Source organism: Alexandromys fortis, unplaced genomic scaffold, assembly GCF_014885135.2.
Source record: "Alexandromys fortis isolate MF-2015 unplaced genomic scaffold, M_Fortis_MF-2015_v1.1 scaffold_46, whole genome shotgun sequence".
NCBI lineage: Eukaryota > Metazoa > Chordata > Mammalia > Rodentia > Cricetidae > Alexandromys > Alexandromys fortis.
Genome location: NW_026067919.1, coordinates 11,468,814 through 11,481,988, shown reverse-complemented (window position 1 = coordinate 11,481,988; position 13,175 = coordinate 11,468,814). Strand labels below are relative to the sequence as shown.

The 13,175-nt window shown below is 46.1% G+C and overlaps 1 protein-coding gene across 2 annotated transcripts in view; it reads left to right on the top strand.

Annotated features, from left to right (window-relative positions):
• Positions 1–9,610, top strand: part of Tmem273 (transmembrane protein 273) — a 31,988-nt gene extending 22,378 nt beyond the window's left edge. Inside the window, exons 4-5 of one of the 2 annotated variants that reach the window (XM_050140604.1) lie at positions 25–70; positions 8,452–9,610. In XM_050140604.1, coding sequence (XP_049996561.1) covers positions 25–70; positions 8,452–8,476 — 71 coding nt within the window. In that variant the 3' untranslated portion in view covers positions 8,477–9,610. Of the gene's footprint in view, positions 1–24; positions 71–8,240 lie in introns of both variants that reach the window. The other variant, XM_050140603.1, reaches the window with a different exon arrangement.
• Positions 9,611–13,175: the final 3,565 nt, after the last annotated feature.

The window sequence follows — 13,175 nt, the reverse complement described above, 5'->3', positions numbered from 1 at the left end:
TAACAATCAATTCTATCTGTTTAGACCCCATGCTACAGAAGACAAGAAACCCCAGGAAGAGAAGCCCCAGGTAAGTACACTGCAGACTAGTCAGTATGTATCATCCCTGACCCCAACTCACCATAGGGGACAGAATGCATTCTGCTTCTCTTCCTTTCTTTGGACCAGTAGGGGCCATGAGAATAGTGGCCACAGAACACAGCAGCCAAAGGGGCCCAGACTCGTCTTTGCACAGCTTGGCTTAGAGTCCTTCTCAACAACTCTGCTCAGAACCATCCGTGCATGGTACTTAGAACAAAGCCGGCAGCTCGTCCGTGATCAGAATCTGTCCCAGGTTAAATTCCCCCACTGGTATCTAGCAGCTTTGCTTTTCTGCATGGAGCCCATGTCTTCTTGGGTCGCCTGCCCTTTGCCCTCACTGTGTTCTAACAGAGACGCTTTTGCTCAGGTGGGTGCAAGCCTTGCCCTTCATTTCCTTTCCACCCCTGCCTCAGTGATTTGAGATAGCCTGCTTTAAGTAGGAGCACCCACACTGCCCTTCTCTTTCCTTTCTGTGCGTGCATGTGAATGTGTTTGTGTGTGCCAGGCTTGCACTCATGCACGTGCACACACGTGAATACCAGATGTTGATGTTGGGTATTTTCCTCAATCATGTTCCACCTTGTCTTTTGAGTCGAGGTGTCTTACTGAGCCCAGAGATTGTTGATTTAGTTAGGCTGACTGGCAGCAAGGTGCAGGGATACCCGTGTGGCCCCCTCCCCAGTGCTGGGTTATGGGCGTGTGCCCCGCTTTTGCATGGGTGCTGGATATCAAACAGTTCTTCCTGCTTGCTTCCAGAACTTACTGATGGCCATCTCCCCATCCCTGGCTTTATTTTCTCAAAGCCTCTTTTCCATAGATGCATGACATATCACATGTCATTAAATTCTGGGTCTTTTGTTTGTTTGTTTCTCTCCCAAAAATGTAACCTCCTTGAGAGCAGGTCTGTCTTTCCATCGCTGTAGGTCCAGCAGGTAGCCCAGTGCCTAGAACAGAGCGTGAGCTGTGGCTGTGATGAATGAATGAATGAATGGCCATGTGGCCATGAGACAGGTGCTGGGTGGCAAGAGAGGGAAGACAAGTTCCCCCTAACGACAGGGGTCACAGGCGACAGCCCTCTGAGAGTGGTGTGACAGGAAGGGCCTGTGTGACCTTGGCAGTGTGGGGGGCTTCTCACTCAGTGGGAAGTAGATTGTGTCAGGGTGCAGGGAGGAAGCAAAAGGAACCCACACAAACCCAGGAGCCCTGAGAAAGGAGGACCTCAGTGGGCCGTTTGGCCAGAGAGGGAGTCTTATGGTGAGAGCAAATGCTTTATTAGTCCATGGTGTGGGTAGGGAAGATGTTGTAGAGGTTTCAACTCTCTGGGTTGTGAGAGCCTTGGGTTAAGGGAATGACCCTGAAACCCTGTCCTGAAACTTCCTGTCTAGCACTGAAAACTGGGAGAGGAGAAGGGCGCTGGATGATCACAGTCATCCTCTTAGGGCTAGGAGGAGGGCCTGTGCAGATGGTGGCCGCTCTGGAAGTCTGCCAGAGCTCGGACTCTCCTGGGACACCCGCTGAACCACAGCCAAGAGGCTGCAGAAAGAAGACAAAGTGGGAAAGTTCTGGAGTCTTTGAGGCATGGGGCTGTAGGAGGAAAGAGGCTGTAACAGCTGTTCAAAAAAGGAACCTCCAAAAGTAGCCGCCAAGGGCAGTGAAGGAAGGGGATGAATGACTGCCACAGAGGGACGTGACCAAGATCCTCCAGCTAACACGAGATGAAGTCTGGGGATCCTAGCCAACTTGAGACCCCAGGAAGCAGCTGAGCACAAGGAGTCAGGGCTCGCACGTGACCTGGCCTCACCTCCCGCTCTTTACTAGACTTTTAGACAGCATCTTCCTCTGCTCCAAAGCTTGTCCTGACAGGAAGGAGGCTGGCATTGCCCTGGGGGCAGTTGTGGCACTTTCCCTTGCCATGGTTGGGAATGCTGGCACTAGTTAGAGATCTTGGACTTGGACAGCCTTCCTTTAGGACTGTGGAGAGTTCGCAAGGGATGAGCCTTCGGCCATACGAAAAGAAAAGCTGTGGTCATTTGCTCAATTAAAGCTGGGAGAACTGGGCTTTAGCCAAACAAGAGTCTGGTTTTCCCACAACCCTTCCTTTTGACAGTGGCCAATCTATTAGCCAGTTTAGCTCATTTAACGAAAGCAAAATCCAAAACGCTACTCTGTGTTAGCAGGCTTCAGTGTGTTTGACGGTTGCCTTCTCATACTGCTTTGCGGGGGTCCGAGAGTGGGAAAGCCTGCATATTGGGAGCAGATGCGGAGGGTCACGATCTTACGGTCCTGGGTTGAACCCTGAATGGGTTGGCCACTCTAGGTCTGGAGTCATCTCTCATCTTCTCTTCTGTCCTCTTTCTGTTTGAAAAAAAAAAAAAACTCTTGAAATCCATAGAAAATCCGAGAAGTTGCAAATAAAACTTATCTGCTCCCTCCATCTCCTTTTCCTTTCTTCCCATGGCGTCTCTCATTTCGAACTGCCTAAGTTTAAAATTGTATAATGTCCCGTTCTTTTTTGGAGGGGGAGGGCGGGGTGTTGCCTATCTTACACTGTCCAGTTCATACCTAACTCTTGCCAGGCTCCCTGTTGGTGATGCGTCTTTTGATAGACTGGCTAAGGAAGCCATCTCTTGCCCTCAGTGCTGTAGAGATGCTTTGTCAATATAGTTCTTTGTCAATAGCGAATGTGCTGAAGACTGGTGCTTGTGAACATAGCCTGACCCCCAGTGATCCTCACCCTTTGATCTCACCTATTCATAGCTCATGTCTAAGTCAGCTGTTGTCATTGGTGGTCACAAAAATACTGAGTGCACAATCCTGGTGCCTCCTCTGCATTTAATACCTGTCATTCTCTTTGGGGGCAACTGGGAAGGACTTTTTATACTTCTCTCTTTTCCCATATTTTATTTTTAGTGATTATTGTTGTACTAGACTTCAATGCTTTTTAATCTATCACCGTCATAATTCTTTGTTGCTCAAAGTATCCCAAGTTGAGTAAATGGAATGTATCTTATTTTAAAAATATTTTATTTATTTTTTGTGTCTTTCTTGATCTCATCCATCTCCCCATCCCTTCTTATCCACCTTCTGTCCTTGCAAACCCCCCTTCTTATCCACCAGAAGGATAAGATCCTTGCACCCCCCCCTGTACAATAACATAAAATTTAATAGAAAAGAAAAAAAAGAAGAAAAATCTCGTCATATACCATTTAGTCCATATATCTTCACTAGCAGTGTCATTGCAAAGAGTCATTGACCTGGTTCGAGGCCTCTGGTTTCTGCTACACTATCGATGCTGGGCCCTCACTGCTTCTCCTCTTGGATATGTTGTTTTTGCCTTGTGTTGTGGAGATCCTGCAGCTTTGGAGTCGTAGGACTGGCCCCTTCACGTACTCCATATATCACATATACGTATATCATAGATGGAGTGGATGTTGAGATGGGTTAACACATAGCCCTGGTTCTGGGTCTGGGGGTCACAGGGTTGGTCAGCCCACCAGCTCTCTCCCAGCAGAGCTCTCTCCAGGGTGAGCTCTCCAGTGTTGCCCCTGCTAGTTTACCCTATGCAGCAAGGAGCAAGGAGGGAACAAGTTTTCCTGCTTTCAGGCCCTGAGGGTTGCCTGCCTTACACATACCTACATAACCAGGGCCAGCTCTACTGTGTTACCCAAGAGAGATGAAGGGGCCACTCTTCTGATTGAAACAACTGGTGAGGGGCAGGGACAGCTCTCCTGCTCTCATGACCTCAGAGACAGCTCTCCCAACTACCAAAGGCTGGCAGGAGCTGGAGAGGGGGAATGCGCAAATCATTTCTTGAAGACAAATGGGCCCCATTGAAAACATCCTGGCTGTTCTGAAGCACCTTCCAGATTAAACACATACACACACTCTCACATACACATATACACAGACACACATACATAGACACAAACACACATACACAAGACACACACATACACATATACACAGATACACATAAATAGACACATACACATAGACACATATACATACACATAGACACAGACACACATACATGTGTACACAGACACTATAGATATACACAGACATACTCACATACATCCACAGACACATGCTCACACACATCCACAGACATGAATATATATACACATGTAGACATACACAGATGCACAAATAGACACATATGCACATATATGCACACATGCATACACAGACACACAGAGGCACATACATGGACACATATATGCACACATGTATACACAGACACACACAGAGGCACATACATGGACACAAGGCACACATATATACACATGCACATAGACATAATACGTAGTTACATGCATACATATACATAACACATACACACATGTATACATATACACAGACACATACATGGACACATAGACACACATAGATACACATGCACACACATAGACACATAGACACATGAGTACACATACATAGACATACACACACACAGTATCTCAGGTCCTTTCCAACCTCTCTCATCCAGACTTACCCCTCAGCCCTTTCCTTGAGTTTCCTTCTATTTTTATGGGGGTTTGATTTTTAGAAATCTGAATTTGGACAAACTGTATCACACTCATGGCCACCAGCATGCCATTTTCCCTGGGTTCTTTCCATGTATATGTGTAAAAGGCAAAGGCAACCCTCTGAAGGTCTCCAGAGCTTCCCTGTCTGTGTTGCCTCCTCTGACGTGGAGAGCCTGTTTCTCTACCAGAGAAGGATTTTTACCCTTTTGCTCAGTTCCAACCATCACACACGATGCTACGTGAATCCCAGCAGTGTCCTGGTACAGCCTGCCCAGCAAGCACGATGAAATCTCTTCAGCGCTTTTTGCCTATAGAGTTTTGCTTTTCATGTGAATACAGCTAGAGCACTATGTTCAATTTAAATAATAATTTTCTCTGTGTGATTATTGCTGACATTTGATACAGAATTAGGGATACTGCTCTCATGGCCTAGGGGAACTTAATGTTTTATTTAAAACCCTTAGTTTATTTTTGAACAGGTAAAAAAGACCAAAGTCAAAGATGAGACTGTTCAACATGAACACAGAGAATTCTTTCTCTCCAGACTGTTGCTATGTCTCTGCTTGAGGCTGCCATCTCAGTGGCTCCTGGCTGGCTAAACCCCTCCCCTTGACTCTTCCACAAAAACGTATTAAATTTTAAACATTCACATATAATAAGTTTTAATTTTATATTTAATCATGAAATTTTTATGTTATGTATATATCAGGTTATATTTTGATATCTATTCAGATATATTTTTGTGGTATTTTAATAATTTTTGCTTAATTCGCTAGTATTCATTTTGGTGTGTGAGGCCAGCTATTGATACAATTTGGTCTTTTACACAAATAACAACCTCATTAAAAGCATAGGTTAAGTATAGTTGGTGCACGCCTTTAATCCCAGTGTTGGCAAGGTTGCCAGTTAGAGTCCAGCCTGAACTTGATAGTGAGTCCCTGTCTCAGAAACGAACAAATGGTGCTGGAGAGATGGTTGGGCAGGTTAAGTGCTGGCTGCCCTTCCAGACGACCTGAGTTCATTTGCCAGCATCCATGTCCAACCGCCTGTAACTCTATAAATCAAGCTTCAAGACGATCTGATGCACTTTTCTGGCCTCCAAAGGCACACACACATATGTGTATACACGCGCATATACACACCCACCAACAAAATAAACCTTAAAGAAGAGCAAACCAGAAGACAAATGACAGTGTTGGTCCTGCCCTCTATTCCTATCATTTGATTTGCTCTTGGTTCCCTGCATGCGCGGATGTTTCTGGACTTGGCTACCTGTGGTCAGTAATGGACAGGTACCACACTGTGTTTCCAGATGTGCTTTGCCATCTGTCAGGCTGTCTCCTCCAGCCCCCAGCAAACCCACACCGCACTTGTTCCTCAGGGAAAGGTTTGCTAGTTTAGTTCTGGCAGCTTTAAGCAAGACTTTGCAGTCAACTTCAGAATTTTATTATAAAAACAAATGTCTTGGTATTTCATTGGGGATATATAATTTTTATACATTAGATTGGAGCTGATTAATTTCATTGTAACATTAGCCAGAAATCCATGGGAAAAGTCCATTTTATTTTTGATTAGCAAATGTGTTAATCACAACTATTAGTGGGTTTAGTATGCTGTCTTAGTCCAGGCATCTGACATGCAAACCCAGCTTTGCTTTATCCCAACCTGCAGTACTCAGTCGTCTGTATTCAGGCTGACGTTTTTCACACCACTTTTTTTGTGTTCAAGGACACATGGCAGCTTTCTGTGTCTAGCCCACTTCACTCGACACCATGCCCTCCAGCTCTGTTCACGGTTCTGCACATCACAGGTTCTTTTCGTTCTTTATGGCTGCATTCTCTGTGGATATACATACCATGGTCTTGTTATAAAGACACTTAACATGTCTGTTCTTGTGTGTTTCAATGAAAACCCTCAGGCTTTATTCATAAGGTTCTTACCTTTCTTGTAAATTTAATCCCAAGTATTTTAAATACCTTGTATGTTTACGGTCTTTCGTGTTACTTCACTGACCTGGTCACTGAGTATATATTACCCTGGATGCCCTCATAGATGCTTGGGTCATTTGGCTTATTTTTTTTCCTTTGGTCCCTTTGAGTTTCCATGGCACTCCCTCATCTGCCCAAACTCATTCCTTCTTTCCCAGTTCTTATGACACTAATTGTTGTTCCCTCTTCTCTGATACATCTTAAGTTGCCACTGTTATGTGATAGGAGCCACGGAGAACTACACGCCTTGTTCCTGATCTTGGTGGGAAACCTGCTTAGCATCCACTGAACGGCAAGCTGGGTTGAGAGTGGGCTGTCGGGGAAGGACTTTACCCATGACATTTACTGGGCCACTCTCTCATCAGTGAGACATTTCTGACAGAATCTAAGACCCATTCCTATTTTCAAAACTCAATAATAAGTGTTCCAGGCTCTCCTTGGCTCACCAGACACAGAAGCATGGATTGATTTTATTTATCTATTTGTTTTTCCTTATTGACCTACATGTAATTTTTTTGGATAACATGGTAAAAATATTTTAGCCTAACAATCACTCTGGTTGTGTCGTGTCCAGATTTTTTTTTGTTCTTTCTCTTCATGTTATCACATGGCTGGACAGTCTAATTCCGCTACTTACCCAGCCAGCTTGTGTTGTTCTCTCGTCTGCTTAGCCTGCCTTTTACTGCGGGTTGTGCCTGGCTCCTAGGAGGCTGTTGACACCCACACATTCGTGTAGTCATGACTCCCGTGTCCTGGTCCAGGAGGCCCTTCCCTAGCTCAGGGTTACCATGGCAAGGAGGCTGTCCTCCTTGTCTACTTGGGTCATCAATATCTTAAGCACTTTTGCTGAGTAGGCCCAGACCCTGAAAATCCTCTCCTCAACCCTGAATGGGCCTCTTACCTTGTGGCTGATTAAAATCAACAGATGGAGTGAACTCTGTGCTTAGCCTCTGACTGTCTAGACAAGGTCCTACAGAGTCTGTGTTCTTCTGAACCATTATTCGCTTTAGGGAGACACAGTAGCATTAGACAACATTGGATGCCTCTCTTAGATTTTCTTCTCAGTTGCCCCCGCTTCCTTCATTAGATCTTTCCTTTTTAATGGTTTAATTAGTGTATATTAATTTTACTAACTAATAGGTTTCTTCCTGACAGATCACCCCCACCCCACCCCCCACCCTAGGTTGTCTTTTAGTGCGGCGGTGAAGACCACAACTAAAAGTAGCTAGGGGAAGAAAGGGTTCGTTTCAACTTACAGCTTACAGGGCATCATGGAGCCAGGTCAGGAGTTTGTGTCAGGGCCTGATTTGGTGCCTTCATTTTTTCTTTTGTTTTCCTTTTTTGAAAAAAAAAAAATCCATGGTCAGTGCCTTTCCCCCCCCCCCCCCCCCCCCCGTCTCAGTTGGTGCAGAAGCAAACAACTCGCGATGTGGAGCTGAGGGCGCTGTCTTACATCCCCGTAGGCCTCCCTGTCTTGCTCCGCTCAGCCTCTGCCCAGATCTAAACACGGTCTTCATATACAGTGACGCTTCCCCCAAATAGCCCGATCAACCCCGAGGAATGAGTCCCGGGCACTTTCTGATTCACTTTGGTGAATACTGGAGTGCCCAACACTGTATTGACGTGAGTCTTGTGGCCTTAGGTCTGGCTGGCAGAAACGACCTCATGGCTGGTATCTGGCTTCAGCATGGACCGCAGGCATCCTTCTGTGTCATTCGAGGAGAGGCCCCATGGTGCTGACACCTGCCACTGAGCTCCTCACATCTGCTCACTGTGCTGCCAGCAGGTAAAGCCAAACGTAAGAACACCATCACTCTAACAGAGAGGCTTCCAATGTTTCTTTCCCTTTCTAGAGATGCCCAGGTGATCGAGCTGTGAGTGGCCAGCTGCATCTGGAGAGGCTTTAGGTGTTTTGGGTCTGAACACCTGAGGCTGGTGATGGATCATTACATGGTCAGGTACTAAAAGGACTCCAATCAACAGCACCTCTGTCCTGAGGGACGATATCACTCCTCTTCTGCAGGAGTGTCCGTACAGGGGGAGAACATGACTCTGCAGCAGGGGACAAAGAAACCCCAAATCCATAGTTCCCATCCTACGTGCTTGTGTGGGAGCTGTGCACGCTTGTACAACAGCATTGTATCCACATCAGTGGAGAACCATCCATCCCACACGGATCGCAGAAATGGGAACCAAGCCGAGACAGTTTCCTCAGCACCACGGGATTATAACCCTCTAGACACAGGCTTCACAGTCTTAGCAGCCAGGAGACTCCCACTTCTAAGACGAACCACGTGAGCATTCAGGGGATCATGGAACTGATAAGCCAGTGTCCAGTGCTATCAGTAAAAGGCTGTCCTTGTAAGGGAGGAGAGGACAAACCAAGCCAGAGTGAGAGGAAGAAAATCAACAGCCCTGGGAAAGGCCTTGGAGCTGAAGTGCTGCAAATGAATGTGGGTGTGGTCAAGAGCAAGCTGGCCTGGCGCCTCACAGAGAGCACAAGAACGCAGGCTGGCATCGTGGCCCTCATAGCGTGGTTTTGTGGTGCTCGTTACAGCGTGCACAGGGCTTGCAGGAAAGGCCTCGGGAAACAAACCCTGGTCATGCTACTCTTCCCGATACAAGATCAGGACACGGGCTCTGTGAACATTCCCACGCTGCCATCATTTCTGGTTTGGGAGACTCTGCTTTTCCATTCTTCAAGAAGACAGGTGGCCGCGTGGACTGGGTCTGCTAAGACGGGGTTCCCTCCATCATACTATGCTGGAAGATGAGCTGGCTTTACAGAACCAAGTGCTGCATTACAATAATGTCTGGAGTCCCAGGGCGTCTTTTGTCTGACTTGACAACAGGGCTACTCATTAGCAGCTTTTGCTAACTGTTCACCTCAAGCAGTTACATGCTACTCATAAGCATTCTTCCATGTTTGCGATAGAATAAATCATCATGTACGGGAGCTGGTAATTGATTTGCTTCTTTTAGCAGCATTTTAATTAAAACATCTGGTTTGTGAATGGCAGAATCACTCGTGAGCGAAGGTGAATGGCTTTGGATTCTTGGTCCTTGTTTCATGTTTTCTACACATGCCATGGGGTCCTCCCCACCACTGCACCTTGTGACATGTTTTCCAGACATGGGTTGGCTTTGTCTCCTTGCCCCACATAGAATTTAGCAAACAGAAGCACAGTCATGTGACACCCGATGATGGGGAAACTCTGAGGAAGACACCCCTCCGTGCTGCCAGTCTTGGGTGGGCACCATGCAGCGTGCTTTACGTGAGGCAGATTGTTGAAATAAGAGCGGCGGCGGGGCTGCGTCCCCAACACCCCAGCCGCTTGGCTAGCTCACGCCCGAAATAACAACACACAAACTGTATTCATTTAAAGAACTGCTTGGCCCATGAACTCTAACCCTTACAGGCTAATTCTCGCCCCTGGACTAGCCCATTTCTAATAATGTTTGTAAGCACGCCAAGGTGCGCTTACCGGGAAGATTCTAGCCTAAGTCCATCGTGGGTTGGAGTTGCCTGGGAGAGCTGAGCATGGCGTCTCTGCTCCAGCAGAGCTGTCCGGTCTGTCTGGAAGCAGAGCAGAGTCTGACCTCACTTCCTCTTCCGCCCAGAATTCTATTCTGTTTACTCCTCCCATCTATGTTCCAGCCATGAGGCCAAGCAGCTGGTTTATTATAACTTAACCAATGAAATCAACAGATTGATATATGACACTCCCACATCACTTCCCCTTTTTCTGTTTAAACAAAAAAAGAAGGCTTTAACTTAACATAGCAAAATTACATATAACAAAACAGTTATCAAGTAACAATTACAATAATCTATAGCATAACTAAGGAAAACTATAACTATAGCTAACTATTCTTAACTCCATCAAAGAGTCCAGAAAGATACAATATTACCTAAACAAATAAGAAATAAGCAAACTCTCAAACTCTAGAAATGACAGAGACATCTCACTGCCTGGACAGTCACCCAAAGTTCCTCTGTACCATTGGGGCATCCATCTTCGGCCTACAGGCCCATAGTTTCCAGCAGACATTTCCACAATGCAGGAAATTTCAAAGGCAGTCACTATCTGCTTGTCCTGAAGAATGTCTTGCAGACTCTTTCATGAATCAGGAACCCCGAAAGATCATCTCACCATTAGGCAAGTTCAGCAGTCCTCTCTCTGCGGGTTCTCTGTGTCCAGTTCATGCAATAGTCCAGGCAAGAGCAGTTTCTTGCCCAAATGGCTATTAAACTCCATAAGGATCCTCTTCGATGCCCATCTTCCTTTTGAAGTAGATTGGTGATGCCAGGAGCAGAGTGTCTCATTGTCATGAAAAGTCCTAAGTTATTAAAACATTTAAAATGCCATATTCTATAATCTTTGAAAAATATGAAGAATGCCTATCTAAAATATATGTATGCACATCCAGAAAATCTTAACTAACATGACTACAAACTTAACTATTATTAATGATTATTCATTAACAACTTATATTTCCTAATTATACATTACATTTTAAAATGAACTACACGACACAATACCTTAATCAAGATCAAAAATGCATATAACAAAATTGACCTTAAAATCCATACCAATGCAAATTATTCATATCTATATCATTTCCCCCTTTAAATGTAATAGAACATTTATAAACCTTATTTGGGAACATGGGCGCAGTTTTCTCTCTCCAAACTGCTTCCTGCTGAATGGGGGCGTCGTTAATTAGGTCTTTCATGGTATAACCTGTGTGCTAGTTTCATCTCAGTTGGCAGTTGAGCGAAGCAATTTTCTGAAGGTATTCACAGCAACCGTTCAGGAGGGCGTGGTCCATCATACCATATCGGAATAGAAGAAATGAACAGGGGCTGTAAGGTCGGTAGATGATGCAGCCTTGTGGTACACTGTCACACATGCAGGCCGTTCTTAACGGAAGTGCCATTGCACTGTTCTTATCTGACCAACAGCATGTCCCCAGGTGGCAAGGGACTCATGTCATGGACGGGGAACCATTGGCCATGATACCTCTCTGGCTTTCTTCCCAAACCCCAATTCAGTGGCTTCCATCTGGAAGTTCTTAATGGAAAACTCTCAGGCTCTTCTTGAGAGCAGCTTCCAGAGATGCGACTCTAAAGGACAATACGTCTTGACAGCCCCCTTCTCAGGAGCAGCTTCCAGGGAGGACGGTAGCTCTTGGAGGTATTGGGGACAACCACTGTGAGTCGCTGTGCTGGGTCAGTGTCTTGGATAGGGGCATTCAGACCTGGTTGTCTCATCCCCCCCATTTGGGGACATTGTAGCAGAGGCCATGGGTGAGGTTAAACCTTACTTTCTTGGCCTCGGAGACCATGGAGCCCCTAAAGCACATGTAGTCTCCTTGATATCTCCCCACAGGATGGAGAGCACCACACTTAAAGATTAGGGACAAGTGATGCTCAGTCTAGCTGTGGTGTGGAACCTGTAGGACTTGGTACCTGGAGGAAGAGAAGGGAAGGTAAGAGAAGTCAGCAAGTTAAAAATAAGCAATAGATAATCTACTGAGAAGTTAAAAATATTGAGATTTAATTCCTAAATAAGCTCAAGACATAAAATGAAACATGTATGTTCATGTATGTTTTCTCTGTGTACTAAGAGCCCACACGGGTGATGCAGGAAGTGTGTGAGTGTCTTGGGTTCTGCTCTAGACCTCCGCACAGCAGCAAAGGCTAGAACAGCGACACAGAGAGACACATGGGCGAGGTGGAAGTGTCAGGCTGATTTCCAAATCAGTCGGTGCCCTTCTACATCCTTGCCCCTTCAGGCAGGGCGATAATGTAGCTGGGGATGGGATGAGGGAATGGTGGATGTTGATGAGGATGGATAGGTTGGGGGAGAACGGAAAAGAGAAGAAAAAGGAAGATGGTCCCACTCCTAGAGTCAACAGTTACCAGCGTGGGCTAGACCCGACCTAGCTCGGAAAGGTCTCCAGCTGAGTCCTGGATTTTTAAGCCAACGCTTCGGAGCCCAGCATGGGGCTGGCTGCATTAGGACAAAGTGAACCTCACACTTCCCACAGGGCTTCTGTAAAAGTTCTGTGGAGGTTGTGCCTGATAATGAGAGTTAAAAACATGTGGAATTTTTATTCTGGAATATGTTTAGAGATCCCTGAGAAGTCCCAGCGAGAAGGGGAGAGAGGACAAGCAGACTGGAGGAGATGATGGAGGTGGTGGGATTGCTAAGACAGAGGGATGCTGAGCCCAGCAGAGCCACGGCATAAACAGAGAAGTGGCCGGTGAGGGCAAGTCTGAACGAGGGGTTGCCTGGGCTGCTCCGAGCACATCCTGAGAGCTGATTCTTCTTCTCCTGGGCAATTTGTCACAATCTCAGACTTGCCATACTAATTAATCAACCTTCAAAAATAGCCTTTTTCAGAAAGGTATTGCTATCAGATGACAAGCAGGTGGCTCATCTCCAGGCTGTGGAAGCAGAGCACAGGATCTCAGCCTCCCTGGTCAGTGGATCATAAGTTCAAGCGTTCATGGTCCTGAGTTTCAGCCATCTCTCTCTCTCTCTCTCTCTGCAACACATCTTTGCATAAT